Genomic DNA, 27036 nt, shown 5'->3' with positions numbered 1-27036 from the left:
CAAAATGCTTGTTCACAAAGCTATTGTACTACCAACTTTACTGTATGCTTGTGAAACATGGACCACTTATAAACACCAGCTCCAGCTCCTTGAAAGATTCCATCAATGGTGGCTCCGAAAAATTCTACACATCACTTGGGAAGACAGGCAAACTGATGCCAATGTACTGGAAAGAAGCAAAGATAACCTGTGTCAAAGCGATGATTCTTCAACATCAACTTCGTTGGACCGGTCATGTTGTGCGGATGCCTGATTATCGTCTTCCAAAGCAACTACTCTATTCCGAACTTAAAAATGGAAAGCGTAATGCTGGTGGTCAACAAAAAGAGGTTTAAAGACTGTCTCAAGGCAAATCTAAAAAAATGCAGTATAAACACTGACAACTGGGAAACACTGGCCTGCGAGCGCTCCAGTTGGAGAACAGCCTTCACCAAAGGTGTCATGAACTTCGAAGACACTCAAACTCAGGACGCAAGGGAGAAATGTGCTAAGAGGAAGGCACGGTTGGCAAACCCTCACCGGGATCAACTCCCGCCCAGAAACCAACGTCCCCACTGTGGAAGGACGTGTGGATCCAGAATTGGCCTCCACAGTCACTTACGGATTCATTGTTAAAACTGTGTTTATGGAAGACAATCTTACTTGGCTACGAGTGATCACCAAAGAAGAAGCAACAGCTTTAATAAAGATCAAGCTTACTAACTGCTTTGCTTCTCAATATTCTCAGGTTGGCCTGTTATTTCCTTCTACGGATGGAGAAGCTACAAAGAGCTCTATACGGGCTCTTGTGTACCCCATAAGGGAAAAGGAGCAGTTTTTGTTGTCAACTTAAGTTGCCACTTTTCTTTGGTTGGGACCTTGCTCGTTTTCCATTTTGGGACTAACAAGGAAATATTTTCTGGAATGGTATTGAAATATGGAATATAGATGAGGCAGAACAGAAATTTAGTCCTGGGTTGAATGAAGGAACAAATGAAGGAGCCAGATCCTGGGGTCCTGCAAATACACAAGCGTTCAGTTCCCAGGGATTCTTTCAGGGAACACTCTGGCCTTTAAATGTGCTTCATGCATGGAGGTTGCATAGCTCCGTTGGTTAGAGCGCTGTGCTGATGACCCCAAGGTTGTGGGTTCGATCCCCGCATCGGATGGCTGAATATTTCTGCATTGCAGCGGGTTGGGCTAGATGACCCTCAGGGTACATTCCAACTCCATGATCCTATGACTTAATGGCCTCATTTAAGGACTTAGTAAACTTTGACCATGGAGAAGGAAGGTCACTCGCCTAGAGCGGCCTTCCTAGCCGGGAGCGGGAACCATAGACGTCTAACCATCCAACGCCCATGGTTTCCACTTGCGGCTCGGCTCGACGCCAGTCGGCACTCTACAGGGGCAGCGCTCAACTTCCGCCCTCAACAGCGACAACCTCCCGTTTGAGTCAAGAGAGGACAGAAGTGGCGGGGCACGTGACCGGAAACCGCGTCCCTCTTCTCTCTCGCAACCGACTTCCGTTTCCTGTTTACGGCGGAGCGTCGAAGGAAACGAAAGTCGAGGGGTGGGTGTGGTTGCTGATATGTTTGGGGAATCGTGAGGTGGGGGGAGGAGGGGGAGGAAAAGTAGGGCGCCTGGAAGGGGCGCTTTTGACGCGCCGCCGTCGCCATGAAGAAGTTTTTCCAGGATATCAAAGCGGAGCTGCAGTTCAAGGGAGCCGGGCCGGGCCAGAAGCTCAGCGAGTCGTCTAGGTAACTAGTCCCATCCCACTCCTCCGCGCTTGGTGGGCGGGGTCCCCGTGGGGGAGGGGGAGAAGAGAATGAGGGGGAGGGGAGGGGCAGGGGTTCCCCAAAGGTCATCTAGTCCAGCCCCCTTGCAAGGCAGGGGTCTCAACTAGACGGAGGGCCATACAACAACATCTGCTTAAAAACCTCCAGGGAAGGAGACTCCACCACAGGCATCCCCAAACTACGGCCCTCCAGATGTTTTGGCCTACAACTCCCATGATCCCTAGCTAACAGGACCAGTGGTCGGGGAAGATGGGAATTGTAGTCCAAAACATCTGGAGGGCCGAAGTTTGGGGGTGCCTGGCCCACCACCTTCCATCCCAGTCTGGACAGCTCTTAAATGTCTCCCTAATGCTCACTCAGAAAACTTGAAGCCGTGGGTTCGAGTCCTACCCTCCAGACCAGGAGAAAACAAGCTTGCTCTCTCTTCCCTGTGACAGCTCTTCATATATTTGAAGATGGCTCTCCTATCTCCTCTCTTCCAAGCTAAACATGCCCAGTCTTTCAAATGCTCCTCATAAGGCTTAGCTTCCAGACCCTTGATCGTTTCAGCTTGTCAATATCCTTCTTAATTTGTGGTGCCCAGAACTGGACACAGGACTCCAGGTGGGGTCTGACCAAGGCAGAACAGCATAGCTGCCAAGTTATCCCTTTTTTACAGGGATTTTCCCTTATGCTGAATAGGCTTCCTCGCGAGAAAAGGGAAAACTTGGCAGCTATGGAACAGAGTGGCACTATAACTTGTTCTCTCTTCCTTGTGACAGCTCTTCAGATATTTGAAGATGGCTATCCTGTCTCCTTTCAGTCTCCCGTTTTCCAGGCTAAGCATACCATGCTCCTTCAACTGTTCCCATGGGGGGGGGGAAGGGGGAAATGAGGGGAGGTGATGGGGGACCACAAGGGTCATCTAGTCCAGCCCCCTTGCAAGGCAGGAGTCTCAACTAGACAAAGGGTCACCCAACCTCTGCTTAAAAACCTCTAGGGAAGGAGAGTCCACAACCTCCCGAGGGAGACCGTTCCATTGCCAAACAGCTCTTACTGTCAGAAAGGTCTTGTAAGTTTCTTCAGCCCATAAGGGACATCAGGAGTTGTCTAGAAAGGGAAGGCTTGCTTGTTCTGTTTGCGAGTGTGGCAGGTTAGGGGAGAGAAACTTCACAAACTTCATGTGCTCCGGGAGCTGTTGCTGTCGATATCCCCATGCAGTTTACACCGCCATGCAATTGGGGGGCCAGCCCACCAGCCGACTCTGCCCACCAGCCTCCTTTTTTAAGTCATTCACTAACCGGACCACAACCTGCCAGTCTAATGCTAGATGGCCTTCCATCCCACTGCCAAATGGCTCTTTCTGTCAGAAATTTCTTCCTGATATTGAGTCGGAATCTCCTTTCTTGAAGCCATGGGTTCGAGTCCTACCCTCCAGAGAGCAGGAGAAAACAAGCTTGCTCCAACTTCCTTGTGACAACCCTTAAATTTTTTGAAGATGGCTATCATATCTCCTCTCAGTCTCCTCTTTTCCAGGCTAAACATCCCCAGCTCCTTCAACCGTTCCTCATAAAGCTCGGTTTCCAGACCCTTGATCCTCTGCCCACCTTTCAGCTTGTCAACATCCTTCTTAAAATGTGGTGCCTAGAATTGGACACAGTATTCCAGGTGTAGTCTGACCAAGGCAGAATAGAGTGGTACTATTACTTCTTGATCTGGACACTAGACTTCTGTTGATGCAGCCTAGAATAGCATTAGCCTTTTTTGCTGTTGCATCACACAGTTGACTCATGTTCAGCTTGTGGTCCACCAAGACCCCAAGATCCTTTTCACATGTACTGCTAGCAAGCCAGGTGTCCTCCATCCTATATTTGTGCATTTGGTTCTTCCTGCCTAAGTGCAGAAGCTTAATTTGTCCCCATTGAAATTCATTTTGTTAGCTTGCGCCCAGTTCTCCAATCGGTCTTTTTGAATCCCAATTCTGTTTCCTGTGGCATTCGCTACCCCTCCCAGTTTGGTGTCATCTGCGGATTTGACGAACGTCCCCTCAATTCCTTCATCCAAGTCGTTTATGAAGACGTTCTGGTGGGCCTCTGGCTGCAAGTGGGTGCTCCCCAGCCCCTTTGTGATGGTGCTGTGACACTGTGGGGACAGTGGTGGCTGGACAGAGTCCATATTGCCTTGCTTCTCTGCTGAGCTTGGGTTTGCCAGGATGAGTAGAAGACCCCACCGCAGAGTGGTGTATGTACCCCCTTCACTATATCAGTCTGTTTGTTCTCCTGGGAGTATTTCTCTGTTTTGCGTGGAATTCCCTGCGCTGTATGAATAGGTGTGTAAGTCATCTACATGGCCGTTTATCTGTAATTGGGCAGGTAGCCAGCCTTGCCCTGAGAGTTGTGAAAGACTGTAAGCTCCAATCCCAGCTCAGCCAGGGATGTTCTAGGGAAGCTGGTGGAGGCTTTTAAACATCTAGAAAAAGATCGGCTCCATCTTGAAAGGCATTGGAGTTTAAACAGGCTGGCCATATATACAGTGGTGTCTCACTTAACGAATGCCCTGCTTAACGAAATTTTAGCTTAACGAAAGGTTTTTTCTAGCGGAGGTTGCCTCGCTAGACGAATTCGTTTTCGTCTAGCGAATCGCGGTTTCCCATAGGAATGCATTGAAATTCAATTGATGCGTTCCTATGGGCAAAAAAAATATTCAAACAAATTTCAATGCATTCCTATGGGATTCGCTAGACGAATTTTTTCGTTATAAGAAAAGACCCATGGAACGAATTAAATTCGTCTAGCGAGGCACCACTGTATATCATAAATATTGATGATTTTTAGTTCTATACATTTCAATAATTTTACAGACATTTTAACATTTCAAAACTTGACTCCCTTCCCCCTCTTTCTGCGGATCCTTAAATTATTTTTTTAAATATTTTCTGCATATCCAAATTAACTTAATTTGTTCATTTATTCATCTGCTTTAACGATATACTTTTTAATAAAACTGCAGCTTGTTAAAATAACCCTGCCAATGTTCTTACCTATTTACAGTTTGTTTGTAAATATTCAGTGGTCTGTGAATCTTTTAGTTCTCTTCACTGGCGCAAAATTCCCGCTGTTTTATGAAATTCCTTCTGCAGGGCTGAGGAATCTGTGGCCCGCCAGATGTTGTTGGGACTACATTTCCCATCATCCCTGACTGGAAGACCTCGCGTTTCCCAGCCCTGCCTCACCGCTTAAAAACCAAGCTAGCATTCTCTTGCACTTGCTCCATCCTTAAGGGAGCTCTTCTGTAGCATTCTTGACCCATCTCTTTAGCCACACTGGCATCTTCTCTCTCTTTTTAAAATCTTTTAATTTATACTTTTCAAGTTTATTTATTCCTTAAATTATTCCTTCTTCCTTTATACATTTCATTAGTTTTATGACTAATTTAACATTTCAAAGTTTGACTTCCTTCCCCCTCTTCCTGTGGTTCCTTAAATTTATTTTTTAATATCTTGTGCATATCCAAATTCATTTAATTTGCTCGTTTAATTATCTACTTTAAATATATACCAGGCACCCCCAAACTTGGCCCTCCAGATGTTTTGGGACTACAGTTCCCATCATCCCTGACCAATGTTCCTGTCAGCTAGGGCTGATGGGAGTTGTAGTCCCAAAACATCTGGAGGGCTGAGTTTGGGGATGCCTGATATATAACCTTACAAAACTGCAGGTTATTACAGTAACCCTGCCAGTGTTTTTATCTGTTTGCAATTTATCTGTAAATATTCAATAAACCATTTCCATTATTTTATTTTAAAAAGTTTGTTATCTTGATTTCTTATTCTTCCAGTAAGTTTCACCATTTCTGCATATTCCACACGTTTTTGTACCCATTCTTCCTTTGCTGGGACTTCTGCTTCTTTCCACTTTGGGGCAAGTAGCATTCCTAAATACATTTCTATGCAATTTAGGTAGTTCTGTCCCTTTAATTCCCCAAAGAATGTTGGGCACACTGGCATCTTCTTGAACAGGTTTTTTCTCATTTGCTCACACCTTCCCTTTCATCTCGAGGTAGAGGTGACTGGAGGCAGATACTGCTCCTGTTCCTTCTCAGTGTTCATGGCAAGGAGCAGAAGGAACAGCCCCCGGGGGTGCGGGCTGGGGGTTGGCAGTGTTGCCCAGTGATGCCCGCCCTGCCTCCAGCTGCTGGGGGCCACCACCTGGAAAGGGGTTGGGCCGCTCGTGATCCTCATGGCGACAGTAATAATAATAATAATAATAATAATAATAATATATTATTTATTCCCCAGCCACTCTGGGCGGCTTCCAACAGAAAAATAAAACGCAATAATCTATTAAACATTAAAAGCCTCCCTGAACAGGGCTGCCTTCAGATGTCTTCTAAAAGTCTGGTAGTTGTTTTCCTCTTTGACATCTGTTGGGAGGGCGTTCCACAGGGCAGGCGCCACCACCGAGAAGGCCCTCTGCCTGGTTCCCTGCAACTTGGCTTCTCTCAACGAGGGCACCGCCAGAAGGCCCTCGGCGCCGGACCTCAGTGTCCGGGCAGAACGATGGAGGTGGAGGCGCTCCTTCAGGTATACTGGACCGAGGCCATTTAGGGCTTTAAAGGTAAGCATTTCTAGTTGACAGGCTCCCTGGCACTTGTGTTCTTTGCTGGGCCTTCAAAGCACTCGCACTTCTCTGCCTTCAAAGTGTCTCCGTTTCTCTCCAACAGAGAAAAAGCTCCCAAAGAGAAGCCCAAAGCTGACCCTCCTGCCAAGTCTCGCCAAGGGCCGACAAATGAAGCCCAGATGGCTGCGGCGGCAGCCCTGGCCCGGCTGGAGCAGAAGCCCAAACCTCGTCCCCCCACTTCCCAAGACGCCATCCGGAATCAGGGTAAAAGGGCGAGGGGCAGGAGGTGCTGGCCTGCGTGTCTTAATGAAAGCTCTCTCTCTTTTTTGGTTAGTTGTTGATTCATATCAGGGCTCACCAACCTTTTTCAGCCGTGGGGGGCCGGACTATATTTTTTTGGGGGTGTGTGTGAAATGAACAAATTCCTATGCCCCACAAATAACCCAGAGGTGCGTTTTAAATAAAAGCACACATTCTCATGTAAAAACATGCTGATTGGGCTGGATTGAGAAGGTGATTGGGCCGCATCCGGCCCCTGGGCCTTAGGTTGCCTACCCCTGATTTATATGTTCTGAGGATCCAGGGGGCTGTCTTATTCCACGGGAGGCAAGGGAAAGTGCAGTAGCTGTGCTTTGGGGCAGCGAATCCAGTTTCCTACACACCTTGCAAAAAAGCCTGCAGAGTCCTGCTCATAGTAGTCCTGTTGAAATCAACAGCAGCTCTTGCCAAGCTGGAACTCTCGGACGTCCAGGAAAGCTGAACGGTGGAAGGTTCAGGATAGGCAAAAGAAAGTCCTTAGTGCAGGGTTAAACTCTAGAACTTGCTGGCACACGATGCAGCGATGGGTACCAACTGGGATGGCTTTGAAAGAGGATGGGAAAATTCATGGGGGAAAGGGCAAAGCTATGCTTTGCCTCCAGGGTTAGAGGCAGTAAGGCTTCTGAATATCAATTGCTGGAAACCACAGGAGGGGAGAGGGTTTGTGTGTGCTTGTATTTTGCTGGAGGGTTCCCCACAGGCCTCTGGTTGGCCACTGTGAGAACGTGGACTAGATGGGCCATTGTTCTGATCCAGCAGGAATCTTCTTATGTTAATGGGCCCAAGTCGCATAAGTTATTTTCATTGGGTCTACTTGCATTGAAGGTACAGTGGATGCTCAGGTTGCGAATGTGATCCGTGCGGGATGCATGTTCGCAACCAGCAGCGGTCGCAACCCGCATCTGCGCACGCGTGGGGTGTGATTCGGTGCTTCTGCGCATGCACAAATGCAATTTAGTGCTTCTGCGCATGCACAGGCGCCGAGCCCGGAAGTAACCAATTCCAGGACTTCCAAGTTCGGTGCAGAGCACAACCTGAAAGGACGTAACCCGCAGCGGACGTAACGTGAGGTATGGCTGTAATTGTGCACAATGAGAGAGCGAGAAGGTGATGTAAATTGGGACAGAACTTTAATTTATAGCACACCGCCCATAGGTATAGATCCCGAAGACTTTGTTGCACCTCTCCTCAAATTTCACTTTTGATACATATCTTTGTTTTAATGGTTCTTCTAGTGAAAAAGGAGCTTATGGCTGAAGCAGCTGCAAGTGATCAAGGAGCCTCTGTGGATCAGAAGGTAGGAACAGTTGCGTTTGAAATAATGGGGAAAGGTGGCCCGCATTTGTTGCCTTGCTATTTATTAGTAGGTTTTTGACCTGCTCTTTCAGTATTTATTCAAAAGGTTGTGTTTTCCTTTATTTACCGTATTTTTCCATGTATAAGATGCCCCCTATTTTTGGAGACTCCAAATTAAGAAAACACCCCTCAGCACTACCTGTGTATAAGACGAGCTGCAATTTTAAACCTTTTTTTTTTTGGTGTATATATATATATATATATATATATATATAAAACCCTAGTCTTATACATGGAAAAACACGGTATTTATTGTTTTAAATTTGTATGCCGCTTTTCTATGTAAATATGCTCCAAGCAGCTCACAAATGCAAAATCAAGGCTTCGCTATTGCAATAACAATCAGGTGTACAGGTAAATCATTTCAAAACCTAATGATCCTATCCAATACCTCAGCTGGATCTGTATGGACATTGCAGCAGCTAAAGTAATCGCAAAACAAACTACAATGGGTGTAGGCCTTTTCTTTTCCTTCCTCCAATGGAGTGCCTGTGTTGAATCCCCGCCTCTCTTTAGAATTCTTTACCTGCTCTTCAAGAAGAAGATCCCTCCATGCTGTCCGTCTCAGGAGTCTACTTCACTTGCCCTTTAACTGGGGCCACCGTCCGGAAGGATAAAAGAGAGGCACAGGTCAAAAAGGCCATCCTTGAGGTAAGGTTATTTTGGGGAGTGTGTCGGGGAGGGAGGGAGGACCTCTGATGTCTCGACAAGAGTGCGCATTTCTCTACCCCCCCTACTTTATTGATCTGTTAACAGGGGAAAAAATACACAAACATAACAAGTTTTGTCTGGGAAGACAAAAGTACAGTGGACGCTCGGGTTGCGAACGTGATCCGTGCAGGAGGCACGTTCGCAACCCGCAGCGCCACATCTGCTCACACGCAGGTTGCGATTCGGCGCTTCTGCGCCTGTGCAAAGCATGATTTAGCGCTTCTGCGCATGCGCGATTGCCAAAACCTGGAAGTAAGCCGTTCCAGGACTTCCGGGTTCGGCACTGTGTGCAACCCGAAAACACACAACCTGAAGCTGCCGTAACCCGAGGTATGACTGTACCAGAATGCAGCACGGCTGCAAAGGGATAATAAAGCATCAATGCATGCAAATGTTTCCTTTAAAAGTAACACATCTATATATATAAATGATCCCACTGCGTGCACGGATGTCCCAGCCTTTCACCGTAACCGCTGAACCGAATTGCATCAAATTAGGACAAAGCGTACCTTGCCCATCAGGGAGGGATCTGGCATAAATTCTTTTTCCAAAAAAGCATGCCTTTCATACCTAAAATAATGATTAAACACAAAAAAGTGGCACCCAAATTATACATCACCAGCAGAAGCTCTGAAGACTCCAGCAGCATCCAATAGAAAGGCAGATCGCGCACGGTCACCAGCAAAAGCTCTGAAGGGCGGCACCAAATAATGACGTCATCAACCGAGCAACTGAAACCACCAAGGCGGCCATTACCAGACAACCCATAGAGTCAGGCCGGGGCCAAGGAATGGAGATACAGGGCGGAGGCCTCGGCTCGCATTTAAATACTAGCTCAAGCCAAAGCCGACAGACTAGGCCTCGCCTCTACTTTAAAGCCTACAAACTAGGGCTCTGCTCTACTTTACAGCCTACAGACTAGGCCTCAGCTCTACAGCCCTTTAAATACTATCCCGAATGGAGCCCTGGGTGGGGGTGGGGGGAGGAGGGGCCCAGATAGGTCATGGGCTGACGTAGGGTGGGGGGAGGGGGGGACGGGATACCTCATGGGTCGCTACAGGATGGGAGTAAACACAGGGATGAAACACAACCACCGGGGGGGGGGAGGAAAAAACATAGTCCAGGGGAAAACGGACACATCCTCCCCCTTTCCTGGGAAACATTGACTCTGAGCATAGCTGTCAAGTTTTCCCATTTCTCGTGAGGAAGCCTATTCAACATAAGGGAATTTCCTTTTACAAAAGGGAGAACTTGACAGCTATGACCCTGAGTCAGGCACAGTAATGCGTCATGGATCGTCACAGGGTGGGGGCAGCCACAGGGATAACCCACAGCAACGCGTGGGAGGGTCAACTAGTATAGATTTTTTTTAAAAAGGAGTTGTAGTGTAAAAGATTTTCCAAGTCCGTCTTGATACCATGTGGATGGCTGCATGCAAGACTTAACGTCTGTATCTGTCTTGGTAGACAGCACTTTGGGTTTGGCAATTGTTTTTAAAATTATCAAAGTTTTGTAGAAATAAATGAAAGTATTCTCCACCCGTGAGCTCCATTGTTATGGCGGACAAAAGGTTTTATATACAGTGGTACCTCGGAAGTCGAATGGAATCCGTTCCGGAAGTCTGTTCGACTTCCAAAACGTTTGGAAACCAAGGCGCAGCTTCTGATTGGCTGCAGGAAGCTTCTGAAGCCAATCAGAAGCCGCAGAAACCCCATTGGACGTTTGGGTTCTAAAGAACGTTTGCAAACGGGAACACCCACTTCCGGGTTTGCAGCGTTCGGGAGCCAAAACATTTGAGAACTTAGCTGTTCAAAAACCAAGGTACGACTGTAGTCTTAAACAAGCCAGACATTTGCATACACTGGTGGCATTTGCATTAACTGTGGTACCTTGGGTTACAAACACTTTGGGTTACAAACACTTCGGGTTACAAACTCCACTAACCTGGAAGTAGTACCTCGGGTTACAACCTTTGCCCCAGGATGAGAACGGAAATCGCGTGCCAGCAGCACGCCGGTGGCAGGAGGGCCCATTAGTGAAAGCGCACCTCGGGTTAAGAACGGTTTCGGGTTAAGAACGGACCTCTGGAACGAATTAAGTTCATAAGTAGAGGTACTGAATGACCACGTGCCTCTGTATGAGAAATACAATGACGCTATGTAGTTCTGGCTTTTGGATCCTTGTAGTTTGTAAGATGGCTTTTCAAGAAGGGAGTCTGCCAAACCCTGGAATAACTGTAACCCAAATGATTAAGATTAGAGGGCCTTCGAGGAGTTGGCGGCACAGCCCCGGGTATTTCTGTTTCTTCATCTCCCCAGCATGCTGCCCAGGACCCCGTGGCTGCTGCCATCATGGAAATCCACACTTGCAACAGGGACCGGGAAAAAGTCAAACTCGGTGTGGAAACCATTGCAAAGTAAGTGGAGCCTGGTGGCTGTCGGTGTCCACCCCCCCTTCTTTTTTGTAATATGTTATTAAGTTGTACAATTTAATATTCAACACATTTATCATATATAAAAAATAGAATAAAACACAACTCCCACACCCCACCCCGTGACTTCCCTCAACTTCTCCTTCTGGTTTTTTTTTAACAATTTGCCACTTCTACTTAAATTTTCTCTTTATTTTTCATCTTTTAGCTGAATGCTCTTACATTCTTATCATTTTTATACCAAATTTTCTTCCAGTTACTTATTACATTTCCATCTTGTCATTTCTTAACCTTTACTCTGGTTTTCTTAACCGTAAGTGTTTCACTCAAACCCGGCTAGTGAGTCCATTTCTTTGCAATATTTCTGTAAATACAACATGAACGATTCCCAGTCTTTTTTAAAAGTCTCTGTTGTCTTTGTCTCTGAGTCTTCCCGTGAGTTTTGCCATTTCTGCATATTCCATAAGTTTAACTTGTCACTCTTCTTTCGTTGGTATCTTGTCTTTTACTTTTTTGGGCTAGTAAAATCCTAGCTGCTGCTGTAGCATACATGAATAGCTTCTTCTGTTCTTTTGGCTATTCCTGCCCTATAATACCTAACAAGAAAGCTTCTGTTTTTTTAACAGAAAAAACCCCTTCTGACAAGCCCCCTCTAAAAAAAGCACTATGAAAATGGTATAAAAAGTCCTAATTATTATTATTATTATTATTATTATTATTATTATTATTATTATTTACAGGTAGGTAGCCGTGTTGGTCTGAGTCGAAGCAAAATAGAAAAAAATCCCTTCAGTAGCACCTTAAAGACCAACTAAGTTTTTATTTTGGTATGAGCTTTCGTGTGCATGCACACTTCTTCAGATACACTAGAAACAGAAGTGTCAGACCCTTATATATATACAGAGGGTGGTGGGGGTGGGTGGGAATGGGCGATGGGCTGATAGGAGTGGTAAACCTGTAGATGGCTGTTAACGACTGCTGATGACTGCAATTAGTCCTGGGGGGGGGGGGAGCAAGGGCTGAGGCGCTAAAGAAAGCTTGATCATGCATAATGAGATAAGAATCCGATGTCTCTATTCATCCCAGGTGGCTCCATGGTTTTAAGCTTGGTAATGAGTTCCAATTATTAATAATTATTTATTATTTATACCCCTCCCATCTGGCTGGGTTTCCCCAGCCACTCTGGGCGGCTTCCAACAGAAATATTAAAATACACTCATTTCTTAAAGATTAAAAGCTTCCCTAAACAGGGGCTGCCTTCAGATGTTCTCTAAAAGTCTGGTAGCTGTTTTCCTCTTTGGCATCTGATGGGAGGGCGTTCCACAGGGCGGGAGCCACCACCGAGAAGGCCCTCTGCCTGGTTCCCTGCAACTTGGCTTCTCGCAGCGAGGGAGCCGCCAGAAGGCCCTCGGCGCAGGACCTCACTGTCCGGGCAGAGCGATGGGGGTGGATTCACTCCTATTGAATTGGCGGTACTTCCTTTTGAGAGGATGCTTGCGCGGGATGTGAGCAAGCGGGTGCCCCGAATGACAACTTGCCTTTCTTCCTAAGGTACCTTGACAACATCCACCTCCACCCAGAGGAAGAGAAGTACCGGAAAATCAAGCTGCAGAACAAAGTGTTTCAGGTGGGTGTGTCTCAGAGAAGAGTCCCTCTCGTCCCAGACAACTGCCCCTGCCAGCAGCTGGGCCTTGTGGGAGTTGAGGGCCCAGGAATGTCGCATGTTCCCAGACCCTGCTGTCTGGTAGAAACCATCTCACAGAAAAACGAGGACTAGGAAAGTGAAGGCGTGACCCAACCAAAGTCAATAATAATAATAATAATTCATTATTTATACCCCACCCATCTGTCTGGGTTTCCCCAGCCCCTTTGGGCTGCCCCTAACAGAATATTAAGAACACGACAAAACATCAAACGTTTAGAACTTCCCTAAACAGGGGCTGCCTACAGATGTCTTCTAAAAGTCGGATAGTTGTTTATTTCCTTAACATCTGGCGGGAGGGAGTTCCACAGGGCGGGTGCCACCACCGAGAAGGCCCTCAGCCTGGTTGAGCATTTGTTTGCCTGTTGGGAACATTTAAGGCCTGGAACATTTAAGGGCTGGAAACAATGCCTTATGAGGAACGGCTTAGGGAGCTGGGTATGTTTAGCCTGGAGAAGAGAAGGTTAAGGGGTGATATGATAGCCATGTTCAAATATATAAAAGGATGTCATAGAGAGGAGGGTGAAAGGTTGTTTTCTGCTGCTCCAGAGAAGCGGACACGGAGCAATGGATTCAAACTTCAAGAAAGAAGATTCCACCTAAACATTAGGAAGAACTTCCTGACAGTAAGAGCTGTTCGACAGTGGAATTTGCTGCCAAGAAGTGTGGTGGAGTCTCCTTCTTTGGAGGTCTTTAAGCAGAGGCTTGACAGCCGTATGTCAAGAATGCTTTGATGGTGTTTCCTGCTTGGCAGGGGGTTGGACTGGATGGCCCTTGTGGTCTCTTCCAACTCTATGATTCTATGATTCTAAGTTAATCGTCATCGTTGAGCCTTCCAGAGTTAACACGAGCGACACAGACCTTTCTCAATGACCTTACAGTCTAAAACAGATGGGGACTGAGAGGGCAAGAAACAGTCCCTTCAACTCATTATTATTCTCTTAAGTGAGAGCAAGAGGTGCAATTCTGGGGCTCCATCACCGCTTGTCCGATTGAGAAGTTCAGGTTTCATTGCTTAGCCACGTTAGTTTGTTAAGGCCATGGTCTTATATGCACTTTCCTGGGAGCAACATCCCATTGAACCAGTGTTAGAAACTCAGATATATAAGCTAGGTGGCAAATGGCTTCTTCAACCAAGGTTGTACTCTCCAAAACGGAATGTCTAGTAGCCATTTCTGGCAAGGCGGCTCTGAAGTCTTATTTTTCAAACAGTGGACTTTACTGATTGATTATCAGGTAAAAGATCTGGCTAGTTCAGATGACAACCTCAAGCTAGGTTAAGAGCTTTGAGAACTGACAGAAGAACAAGTCCCTTGATCCGGGGACAGTCCCCTTATATATATTGGCCTATTCCGACCTCTTTTTCTTAATGTTGACACGTTTATAACGTAGGAATATTCTTCACAACTGTGAGCAGGGCAGCGGAGTGGGGTTAGTGAAACTCTAATGTTGTTCACCATTCCTGCTCAGGCTGCAGAGTAAAAGCATTTTGGTTCCAGAAATTCATTCCGATTGTGCAGATAAAATAGAATGTATAGAATTCTATAGGGTGTGGTATGAGTGTGTGGGGAAAAAAGTCCATATCCAATGATCGCCTGGCATGTACCTCCAGATGGTGATGTCAGGAGCCGCCTTGGCACCGAGGGCATCTTCACTTGGTCGCAAGTGGCTGATAGCCGGTGCAAAATGCCCCTGGCACCTGGCTAATTTCGAACACTGAACCTGACATAACTTCTCTCTTGAGCTGCACTGGAAGTAGTGTACAAAGTGCTCAGAGTTGGCAATGGGGCGGCAGGGCACTCTGCAGATGGCAGCTTTGTGGAACATTTGTCGAAGCAGCTGCCCCACAGCGTACGTGATTTCAACTTTGCGCGGTTTATGGCTGGCCGACTGAAATCGCACAGATGTATAAACGCACAGAAGGCAGGGAGCTTAAAAGCTCTTTTTGCGCAGGGTTTTCATGACATGGAAAGAGCTTTTAAGTTCTCCTCCACCTTGGATGGCCCTGCTAGAGCTCTCTGCCTTGCTTGCAGGCAGGGTGGGTAAGACCCATTTGGCATGCCAGCTCGGGGGGCTAAGATTGCTTGAAGCTAAGATTGCTGTGACATCAGGTATGGGGCAAGTGGGCATGGTTTGGGGCGAGGCCCATGCTGGGTCAGATTTGGCCCACAGCTCACAGGGTCTCCATCCCTCGCTTAAATCGCCTTATATTGTGGCAGGGTGCAAAGGCAAGCAACATAAAACTGAAACAACCAGCCCCAGGGATTCTCTAGCTGGCTGGCTGGGTTTGGCTGTCGGGAGTCATGTGTGATGTCAGGAAAGGCTTGCAGGACAAGAAATAAGCAGCATGGATTCATTTGGCTTCCTCCTAGGAAAGGATCCACTGCCTGGAGGGGACGCACAAGTTTTTCCAGGCTGTCGGGTTTGAAAAGGCCACCCTTAGTGTCCCAGGACAAGGTAAGAAGGCTCAGCGTAGCAGTTGAAAGCCTGAGCTCATGAACTCACAAGGTGGCCCTGGGCAAAGCCGCACAGAATCTCGGCAAGCCACAGATGGGGACAAGCATAAGACCCACTGAACTTGCAGAGTTGTTGTCAGGATTGCAAGGCGAGAAGCACTTTGGACACTCTGCAGAATGCTTCTGGTTCCGATTAGGTCAGATGGGGGATTCCTGGGGTGAGGGTTTCTCCAGGCCCTTTTAAGTTTCCCTTCTGATTGGAAGCTTTTCTGTCCATCTTCAAATAAATCGCTGCGGTGGCGATTTATTTATTTTAAGTCTTATCTCCGTCTCCTCCTCCTCTTCCTCCGTGAATTGCTATCGTGAGAGAAGTTGCATTGCAAGAAGTCTCTGCAGATCTTATTATTAAATTTATATGCCACCCATCTAACTGGGTTGCCCCAGCCACTCCGGGCAGCTCCCGACAAAATATTAAGAACGCAACAAAACATCAAACATTTAGAACTTCACTATACAGGGCTGCCTTCAGATGTCTTCTGAAAGCAACATAGGTGTTTATCTCCTAGACACGTGTTGGGAGCGTGTTCCCTGTAGCTTCACTTCTTGCAGGGAGGGAACGGGCAGAAGACCCTCGGAGCTGGACATCAGTGTTTGGGCTGTGGAGACGATGGGGGTGGAGATGCTCCTTCAGGTATACTGGGCCAAGGCTGTTTAGGGCTTTAAAGGTCAGCCCCAACACTTTGAATTGTGCTCGGAAACATACTGGGAGCCGGTGAATATCCTTTAGAACTGGTGTTATATGGTTCCAGCAGCGGCTCTCAGTCACCAGTCTAGCTGCCACATTCTGGGTCAGTTGTAGTTTCTGAGTCACCTTCAAAGGGAGCCCCACAGAGAGCAGTAGTCTAAGCAGGAGATAACCAGAGCATGGACCATTGTGGTGAGACAGTGCGCAAGCAGGCAGGGTCTCAGATTGGTCTGGTGGACAGCTGCCCTGGACACAGAATTAACCTGCGCTTCCAGGGGCAGCTATGAATCCAAAACGACTCCCAGGCTGCGCACCTGGTCCTTTAAGGGCACAGTTACCCCATTCAGGACCAGGGAGTCCCCCACACCCAACTGCCCCCTGCCCCCTTAGCAATTGCCGAGTGCTAAGAGGATCCCTCTCTTTCCCTCCCCACTCCATCCCCTTAGAAGAGGCCACGGAGGACTTCTATGTCCTGAAGGAGGGGAAGCTGGGTGACCTGAAGGAGCACAAGGAGAAGCTTCTGAGCGGGGAGCCGCTCCGGGCCCTGCTAGATCGCCAGCGCCGCATCTTCAAGCCGTCCCCCCAGGCCTCCCGCTTTGAGCTGCCAAGCGACTTCTTCAGCATCACCGCCGAGGAGCTCAAACGGGAGCAGAGGCTCCGGTGAGTGATGCTGCCTCGTCTGAAAGGTTCACAGGTCACACGTTTTTGCTGCTGCCTCCCCAGCTTTGAAAATCATTTTTATTTAAATACAGTGGGCGCTCAAGTTGCGAACATGATCTGTGCGGGAGGCACGTTCACAACCTACAGCGTTTACAACCCGCAGTGCCGCGTCTGCGCATGCGCGGGTCGCGATTCGGCACTTCTGCGCAAAGCGCGATTTAGTGCTTCTGTGCAGGGGCTGAAACCCGGAAGTAACCCATTCTGGTAATTCCGGGTTTGGAGCGGGACGCAACCTGAAAAGACGCAACCTGAAGCGTCTGTAATCCGAGGTGTGACTGTAAGTGTTTAAATACATTTCACAGAACATCAGGACTTGAGCCAAGAAAGCTGTTGCTTCACAGGGCCATGAGTTGTTAAAAGCAGCACTCCACAATGACAAACCTATTTTAAAACTCCACCCTTAACTTTAAGCCACAGATTGAGTCTGCTACTGGTGTGCCTGGGAGAAACCCCTAATACCTTTGAAGGAAGATTCCTTCATATGTACAAAGGCAATTCAGACCCAGACCCTGCACTCTGCCCACTTAAGTGTCACAGTTCATTCTGGACAGGCACCTCTAGTTATTAGCCTCAATTTCTATGACATGCTGGCCTGAAAGTGTTTTAGACAGTCCCCAACACAGCCAAAACATTCTTGACCTCTTATCAGGAGTGTCTTGTGTAGAATAAGCTACTGGCTTTACATCACAACTGGGCCTGGTTTAAATGAGGAACAGCAAGAAGACACAACTGTGGGCTCTTGTCAGTTTATTCCATTGCTGAGTCCAGAATAAGGGGAACCTGCTGCGATTACATTATGCAAGCTGGCTTGTTTTAAACTACGTAGTGATGCGGGGCACAAGGAATTTCTCATCTCAGGGAAGTCTTCCTCCTTGAGACTTTGGTGAGCCACAGGGACTTAAAACCCATGGACTTTCAGCTGGTCGTCTTTAGCCAGTCCAAACTCAATGAGGAACTTACATACGTTCTTCCACTGGTCCCCTTGAAGCTGAATCACCTCTCCATACTCAATGAGTGCTCAATCACAGCACCATTGCAGGCAAATTTCTTCTTGAAGGCCTCCACCAGTTTCTTTTTGTCATAAACATCGGTGATACCCTGGACTGTGGTGAGGGTTTTTTCTGCTGTTTCTCTGCTGGATCCTTATACGTACAGTGGTACCTCTACTTACGAATAACTACTTACGAATGTTTCTACTTACGAATGGAGCTCTGTCTGCCATCTTGGATGTGGTTTAGATAGGATTTTTTCTACTTACGAATTTTTAGATAGGGTTGCTTCTACTTACGAATTTTTTCTCCCAATGCATTCCTATGGGATTCGACTTACAATTTTTTTCGACTTACAACTGTGCGTTCGGAACGCATTAAATTCGTAAGTAGAGGTGCCACTGTACAGTGGGACCTCGTGTTACATACTTAATCCGTTCTGGAGGTCCGTTTGTAACAGGAAACCGCTTGTAACATGAGGCATGCTTTCGCTAATGGCACCTCCCGCTGCTGCCGTGCCGCCAGAGTGCGACTTCTGCCCGCATCCCAGGGCAAAGGTTGCAACAAGGGGCATCTACTTCTGGGTTAGCAGAGCACGTAGCCCGCAGCATTTGTAAGGGGGGACGGTACGTAACATGAGGTACCACTGTATGGATGTAGTCCTCAGTCCCATCAGGAAGTAAGTCATCACCCTTATTTGCATCAGCAAAGGGGTCAAAGGAGTGGAGCTTCTGGATAGCGGACATACAACACGCTTCACTTCCCCCAGATTGGAGGCAACAGCAGCGATGGCGAAAGGAGGAGGTGGCAATGTAAATGGCTCTTCAACCTCTGCGAGGGGGCACCAAGAAAAGGGGAAAGGCATCCAGTGCAGGGCTGCTTTGAATGAGGCGCTCATTGTATTTTAGATCTGGAAACCGCTGTGGATGTGTAGGCAACACCAGTTGTTGGGTCCTCGTTCCAATGTGGTCCCTCTTTTTTGTTTTGCTTTTTGCCTCTGAAGGACAGAAGCTGTTGAGAAGGCGTCGATGCTGAGAACGAAGGCCATGCGGGAGAAGGAGGAGCAGAGGGAGCTGAGGAAGTACAACTACGCCTTGCTGCGCATCCGCTTCCCGGACGAGTACATCTTACAAGGTACGTCCGAAAGATCTGGGTGCGAACCAGTGCCCGGGCAGAGGCCACCGGCCACCCAATGCTCAGTCGTCACAGGTGCTTCATCATGTCAGAGCCTTTGGGCTGGAAGAATGGATGCCTTAAAGAGATATTATAGCACGATGACCTCGCAAGCTGTGTTAGAAGCTGAGATATGAAAGCTAGGAGCTAAATGGCACCCTAAACCTAGGTTATGGGCGCAACAACAGAATGTATTCTTATAACAAGAATACAAAGCTGAAAAGGAATGAACTGCAGCTAAAATCTTATGTTCGTTTTTCACATGGTCTAGTTCTTCCCCTGCCCACCCCCACTAATATTCTTAAGAGCATGGGTAGGCAAACTAAGGCCTGGGGGCCGGATCTGGCCCAATTGCCTTCTAAATCTGGCCCGTGGACAGTCCAGGAATCGGCGTGTTTTTACATGAGTAGAATGTGTGCTTTTATTTAAAATGCATCTCTGGGTTATTGGTGGGGCATAGGAATTCATTCATTTCCCCCCCTTCAAAATATAGTACGGCCCACCACAAAGTCTGAGGGACAGTGGACTGGCCCCCTGCTGAAAAAGTTTGCTGACCCCTGCTTAAGAGGGTGTCTTCTCCAATCTTCAGAAAGTGGCTAGAAGTGGGGAGGCAGAAAAAGGTCCTCCTTTCCTTCCACTCCACAGTTTGAATCTGAAATCTTAGGCACAGTACTCTCCAAACCCAGAGCTGGCCCTCCAAGTACCTCTTAGCCAAGCCCTAAGGGACACGGGTGGCGCTGTGGTCTAAACCACTGAGCCTCTTGGGCTTGCCGATTGGAAGGTCGAATCCCCACGACGTGGTGAGCTCCCATTGCTCCGCCCCAGCTCCTGCCAACCTAGCAGTTCTAAAACACACCAGTGCAAGTAGATAAATAGGTACCGCTGTGATGGGAAGGTAAACGGCGTTTCCATGCGCTCTGGTTTCCGTCACGGTGTCCTGTTGCACTAGCAGTGGTTTAGTCATGCTCCTACATGACCCTAAGCTGTTTGTGGACAAATGGCAGCTCCCTCAGCCTGAAAACAAAATGAGCGCTGCAATCCAGCAGGCGCCTTTGACTGACTTAACCGTCCAGGTTTACCTTACCTGTACCTTTTAACCAAGCCCTGCCTGGGAGGTGTCAGCGGGGAGGGAAATGAGAGACCAGGAATGGCGGAACAACCATCCAGAATATATTAACAGCAACAGGATTTCCCCCTTTGTTCTGGGGAATTTTTATGGCACCCTTGGCTTTTTTTTTTTTTGCAAATGTCAGCTGCAGTGGGAGCGAGGAGAATAGGGTGAGATCCGTGCCGTACATCTGAAGCACAGCCGGGGCCCGTTTAAAGCCTGCGTCTTCCCCCAGAGAATCCTGGGAACTACAGTTTGCTAAGGGTGCTGGGAATTGTAGATTTGCAATGGAGAAACCATGGTTCCTTGGATCCCTTTTGAATGAAGTCGCAGGCTTCAAATGCGTGTTGAATGTGCTTCAAATGCATTCCATGGGTTTGCCCTGAAACTTTCCGAATTTGCACCAAACACTAGAGAGCAAATTTTCTTTCTTTCTTGTGCAGGGACGTTCTACGCCCGGGAGCCCGTCTCAGCCCTTTACCAGTTTGTGCGAGAGACGCTGGAGAACAACTGGCTCCCCTTTGAGCTTCTGGCCCCCGGAGGCCACAAACTGACCGACGAGAGCATGGCGCTCAATGAATGTGGCCTGGTAAGTGGGGCCACCTTGCTTAAGTCTCCTTGCCAATGACGGGGGTCAGGTGAAGTCCTTGTCCATGTTGAAACCTGGAGCAAGCAGCATTGAATATGATGGGGCTTTCATGTCGCTTAACGGCAGGATCCTTCCTTTGAACTGTGCTCCTCTAAGGAAGCTTGAGATGGGAAGGACAGCTGTACACCCTGTGTGATTCAGTTGTAATTTTCATTTTGGCCTAGGTGATTTTTGGAAGAACTTGGGGAGAAGGGCAGGAGGCTAAATGACAAGTGTCTGAAATCTGAGGATATAACAATGCATTGAGACCACATAACACCGGACGTGAAAGACCTACATTGGCCCCCAGTCCGTTTCTAAGCACAATTCAAAGTGTTTGTGCTGACCTTGAAAGCCCTAAACGGCCTCGGCCCAGTATACCTGAAGGAGAGTCTCCACCGCCATCATTCAACCCGGACACTCAGGTCCAACTCCAAGGGCCTTCTGGCGGTTCCCTCCCCACGAGGTTACAGAGAACCAGGCAGAGGGTGGGTGGTGCCCGCCCTGTGGAACACCTTCCTTTCAGATGTCAAGGAGATAAAGAACTACCTGACTTTTAAAAGACATGTTTAGGGAAGTTTTTAATGCTGGATGTTTTGTCGTGTTTTTAATATTCTGTTGGGAGTCGCCCAGAGTGGATGGGAAAAACATGGCTATTACATTTCATTAGTTACATTCCATTTATAATTGAGCTGCCTAATGACAAATAATTACAATTACAACAAATAAAGGCTTGACATATCTTGCTTTGCATGTCATGCATCTTATCTCATATATTGGTTTCACTTTTTAAGTTGCATTACTAAAATAAATGCACTTTTCGACGATATTCTAATTTCCGAGTTTCACCTGTATATAGATATCCTCCATGATAATTGTTAAACTACAAGTAAAATAAAAATCCTGCCAATGCTTCCATTTGCTTGCAGTGGCCTCCTAAATAACTCATGAATTTTTCCCATTCTTTTGTAAAGTTTTTATCCTCTTGGTTTCCAAGTTTCCCAGTCAGTTTTGCCATCTCAGCATAGTCCATCAGCTTGGTTTGCTACACCTCTCTGCTAGGGACTTTGTCATCCTTCCATCTCTGGGCTAGTGACATCCGGGTGGCCGTTGTTCCATACATAAAAAGTCTTTTCTGCTCCTTTGGGATATCAGTACCTGTAATTCCTAATAGAAAGGCTGCTGGTTTCCTAACAAAGCGCGGGTGGCGCTGTGGGTTAAACCACAGAATCTAGGGCTTGTTGATTGGAAGGTCGGCGGTTCGAATCCCCGCGACGGGGTGAGCTCCTGTTGCTCGGTCCCAGCTCCTGCCAACCTAGCAGTTTGAAAGCACACAGTGCAAGTAGATAAATAGGTACCGCTCCAGCAGGAAGGTAAATGGCACCTTTGGAGCTGACACCAGGCAGGTGCTCTCACTGTACTCTTTCTGGCAACTGTTCAAAACATTTTCATTAGTGATAGTTGCCCATCTGAACACATAGAAGCTGCATGCGATTTACTTCCTTTTAACACTGCTGACTTTCATCATCTTTTGAATACTACCTGCTTTTAACTGTGTTTTATCAGTCATTTTAATATTCTGTTGTATATTTTTGTAAACTGTTTAGAAAGCTCTCTTACCATCATGTGGTTTATAATATATAATAACAAATTCAATTACAAAAACACACACACTCCTTTTCCTTTTCAAACAGAGTTTGAGCCTTTGTGCAACATACTATTCAGTAACTGGATGTTGGCTACTTCTGGGCCTGGCATGCAAAAAACATTACCTTATGCTTTGCCCCAGCTGTCCTCAAGTAGAGATGGGAAGGCCTGGGGAAAAACTGGAAAAATTGGGAGAAAAACAGGCTGTTCCCCCGGGTTTTTCAAAGCCGTTTTCCAGAAGTCCATGAGAAAAATGACAAAGAGGAAGAGCAAGAAGAAATGGGAAATGATAGTACTGTAGTTCAGAAAATGAGATAGAATAAACTGCATGTATATGTTGTGTCTTCTGTGGGTTTTTTTTCCCCTTTTGGTTTTCTTTAAAGCACTACTCAAACGGTAGACCATCTATGGAGCTTAAATATTGAGGTGGACCGTAACTTTATTTGCTGTTGGTGCTAAGGGGCAAATCTGATTATTTTTTATGTTGATGGTTTCTTGCTTTTTTTGTTGTTGCTTTTGAGGGAAAGGGTGGTTACCTGTTTTATTGCAAGCACGATACTTTTATATACACCGTGTTTCACGCAGTTTGTAAAGCCACTGAGCTTTTCTTTCAATTTCCCCCAAATTTCCATTTTTTCCCGGAAAAAAAAGGGAGTGGGGAACGTCCCCCCCCCCTTCAAGGCTTTCAAAATTTCTGGAAATTTTACACCTCTAGTCCTAATAACGCGAAGTTCCTTTGTTTCTTCCCCAAGGTGCCGTCTGCCCTTCTGACGTTTGTATGGGATGCTGATGTCATGGCGGATATCAAGGCTTCCGGCGGGGAGCACATGGGGAGCGTGCTGAAGCCAGACCTCCTGCTGACCGTGCAGACCCTGTCCTGAAAATAAAAGCAAACCGGGATGAGATCCAGCCCGTCCGTCCCTCATGCTCCCCTTCTCCCGTGTTTCTTACGGAGGCTGCTTCGGACACTCCCGTAACTCCCTGCCTTGTGAACACTAAACAGGGGCGGAAATGGGGGGTGGGGAGGCTGCTGTTTTTCCTAGTGCGTGTTAGGGCCCTGGAATCAGAGTAGCCATGGCCAGAGCAGTTGCCTCGCCGGGCAGTAGCGCATTGAGGACTTGGAACTGGTTCAAAACGAGATGGATCAAGAGAGATATTTTTACAGTGCTGCTTCCCCCCCCCCTTTCTATTTATAACCTTCCCTCGGAGGGGTCTTGTCCTCTTTCTAACCTCAAAATGAAGCTTCTCGCTGGGGTTAAAAAAAAAAAAGATGAAAACACTACCCTGCCCCGTGGACGGTGGCGGCACGAATCGGTTTGTGCCGAGGGGCCAGGAGCACACACTTTATGTTTCCGATCCACAAACTTTGTTCCTCCCTGATCCCAGGCTAGGAGAAAGTGCTTTTTTTGGTCTGTCTGTAACTGTGTCAGCCTACAACTGGCGGGAGAAGCTGTTAGCTTTATTAAAGGAAGATGTGCTCCCACGGCTACTCGGGGTGTTTTGTCTTCCAGAGCAGCAGGTGACAAGAGTGGTGAACGGAGAGAAGTTGTGGCTTGGTGGTAGAGCATCTGCTCAGCGTGCAAGTGGGAGGGGGGACTCCCTGGCCCTGAATGGGGCAACTGTGTGTGCAGCCTGGAAGTCATTTTGGACTCACGGCTGTCCATAGAGGCGCAGGTCCATTCTGTGTCCAGGGCGGCTGTCTACCAGCTCCATTTGAGACCCTGCCTGCCTGCTCCCTGTCTCGCCAGAGTCATGCATTCTCTGGTTATCTCCTGCTTGGACTACTGCCATGCGCTCTGCGTGGGGCTACCTTGGGAGGTGAGTTGGAAACTACAACTAATCCAGAATGCGGCTGCCTGATTGGTGACTGGGAGCGGCCGCCGGGATCACATAACACCGGTCCTGAAAGACCTACATTGGCTCCCAGTATGTTTCCGAGCACAATTCAAAGTGTTGCTAACCTTTCAAGCCCTAAATAGCCTCGGCTCGGAATACCTGAAGGAGCACCTCCACCTCCACCATCCAGCCCAGACACTGAGGTCCAGCTCTGAGGGCCTTCTGGTGGTTCCCTCCCTGTGAGAAGTGAGGTTACAGGGAACCAGGCAGAGGGCCTTCTCGGTGGTGGCGCCCTCCCTGTGGAACGCCCTCCCATCAGATGTCAAGGAAATAAACACATAGTGACTTTTGGAAGACCTCTGAAGGCAGCCTTGTATAGGGAAAAAATTAATGTTTGACATTTTATTATGTTTTTCTATGCCCAGAGTAGCTGGGGCAACCTAGCCAGATAAGTGGAGTATAAATAATAAAATTACTAGACCCCAGGTAAGATCCTACGTGTCGCCAAGGTAAGACATTGAAACTCTGCTATCCTTCATGTGCCTCCATGAGAGGTCTGCAGGGCGGCAACACGAGAACGGGCCTTTTCTGTGGTGGCTCCCCATTTGTGTAACGCTCTCTCCATGGAGGCTTGCCTGACACCTGCACCACCTATCTTTTAGGCGCCGGGTGAAAATGTTCTCGATAACCAGGCCTTTGGTGGATTAACATTCTGCAGCCTTTTAAATCTGTAGGAGAGGGAGGGCCGTTGGTTTTTGTTTTATTATGTATTTTGCAGTCCCATTTTTTATTTTTATGTCGTGAGCTGCCCTGTGATCTTCGAACGAAGGGCAGTTATACAAATTTAATAAAGTACTATTGCCACGACCTTCAGGTCTCATGGTGGGTTATAGCAATTTAAAATTCTATATTAAATATTAAAAACAAACTTAGAGTCACAGGAATAGGGTGAGGGGCGGGAGAGCTGTGACCACTCTGGAAGTCGTTAAGTCTTACAAATAATTCTCAGCATGGGCAAGGATAATGCCCCCCACCTCTGCTTTACACCCAGAAGCTTCCATTTAGTCCATGCCAAGACGACTGCAGACTGCTTCACAGAAACAAGTATGTACCTTAGATGGAGAGATGAGCTATAGAAGCAGTTTGCTCTCTTCACCTGTTTTTGGATTAATCTGGAAGAGGGGTTTTCTGCTGAAAGGGATGGATGTCGTCTTTGGCAATCACTTGTAGCTGAGTAGTAAGATTGCCTTCCACAAACACGGTCTTAACCAGGGGTCAACAACCTAAGGCCCATGGGCCGGAAGCAGCCCATGGAGGTCGTCTGACCGGCCCATGAGCTGCCCCCAAACTGAGGTGCCCGCTTGCGCGCTGCGCTAAACTGGCACGGCACGGCAACTTGCATTCGTGGCGCCGGAAAACGCATCTGCGCAGCCATAGAAAATCGTGGGCAGGCATGCTCACACGCGCTCCAGCTCACAGAGTGATCTCCATGAGACTGATCCGACCCACGCAAGATAAACCTTGCTGACCCGTGGTCTTAACAGTGAGTCCATAAGTGACTGTGGAGGCCAATTCTGGATCCACATGTCCTTCCACAGTAGGAACATAGGTTTCCAGGTGGGAGTTCATCACGGTGTGGATTTGCCAAGTGTGCCTTCCTCTTAGCACGTTTCTCCCTTGTGTTCCGAGTTCGAGTGTCTTCGAAGTCCACGACACCTTTGGTGAAGGCTGTTCTCCAACTGGAGCGCTCTCAGGCCAGTGTTTCCCAATTGTCGGTATTTATACTGCATTTTTAATTATTTGCCTTGAGAGAGTATTTGAACCTCTCTCGTTGACCACCAGCATCACGATTTCCATTTTAAAATTCGGAATAGAGTAGTTGCTTTGGAAGACGATAATCAGGCATCCGCACAACATGGCCAGTCCAACGAAGTTGATGTTGAAGAATCATTGGTGATCTTTGCTTCTTCCAGTACACTGGCATCAATTTGCCTGTTTTCCCAAGTGATGTGTAAAAATTTTCGGAGACACCATTGATGGAATCTTTCGAGGATTGGAGATGGTGTTTATAAGCGGTCCATGTTTCACAAGCACACAGTTAAGTTGGTAGGTTTGCAAATTAGCATTTTGGTTTCCCTGCGAATGTCCCGGTCCTCAAAACTCTGCACCTCAATCTGGAGAAAGCTGTACTCGCCACTGGAGGAGGAAGAGAGCTGACTGGAGCACTGACCCCGTTCTCACCTCGGCCCCTTTTCTAACAGCTTGGATTCATTCGTGAAAGTATAACGCAGGAAGGCTATGGCGAGGAAGGGTTGTAGCTTAGCGGCAGAGGCCCTGCGGAAGATCGAAGGTTCAAACCCCAGCAGCTCCAGGTGGAGCTTCATAAAACTGCAGCCAGTCAGGGTGGCAGACGCTGAGCTAGATGAGGCTTCCTGTGTACTGCGCTGCTGTTATGATTTAAAATAAATTTAGCTACCAACATGCTTGTTGCTTTATATTGAACTAGCTGTGTGGTGGTAGCAGCAGCAGCAGCAGCAGCAGTATCTGCGCTGTAGATTTTCTTGTGCTAAGGAAGAAGTTTAAATGGGGTGGGGGGAAATAGGGAATAGCTGCCTTTAGGGTTTCATCCAATGGATGAGCTTTCACGCCCTCGATTTACGTGAACGGCGAAGGGCCGTTGTGCCTCATATGGGTCACAAGGCTAGGCACTGCCCCCTTAGTGTGGGACAGGACCTGGTTACAGAGCAGTGGGCTACAACAGGCCTGTGGTCCACAGCTGGAGAAATTGTGGTCCACAGCTAGCAAGGGTTCCTTCGACGCCATCTCCCCCAACCCACAAA

At 47.7% G+C, this 27036-nt stretch overlaps 1 protein-coding gene across 1 annotated transcript; it reads left to right on the top strand.

Moving 5' to 3' along the window:
• Nucleotides 1-1522: 1522 nt before the first annotated feature.
• UBXN6 (UBX domain protein 6) lies at nucleotides 1523-23843 on the top strand. The gene is made up of 11 exons (XM_060275373.1): nucleotides 1523-1739; nucleotides 6480-6640; nucleotides 7930-7991; nucleotides 8567-8701; nucleotides 11080-11177; nucleotides 12744-12819; nucleotides 15267-15351; nucleotides 16542-16755; nucleotides 18808-18938; nucleotides 20529-20674; nucleotides 23113-23843. The coding sequence occupies exons 1-11, from the start codon at nucleotides 1657-1659 to the stop codon at nucleotides 23239-23241; spliced, it is 1320 nt and encodes a 439-aa protein (XP_060131356.1). The 5' UTR covers nucleotides 1523-1656; the 3' UTR covers nucleotides 23242-23843.
• Nucleotides 23844-27036: the final 3193 nt, after the last annotated feature.

The sequence above is a fragment of the Zootoca vivipara genome, chromosome 6 (assembly GCF_963506605.1).
Source record: "Zootoca vivipara chromosome 6, rZooViv1.1, whole genome shotgun sequence".
Lineage (NCBI taxonomy): Eukaryota > Metazoa > Chordata > Lepidosauria > Squamata > Lacertidae > Zootoca > Zootoca vivipara.
This window is presented reverse-complemented; position numbering and strand designations above follow the sequence as displayed.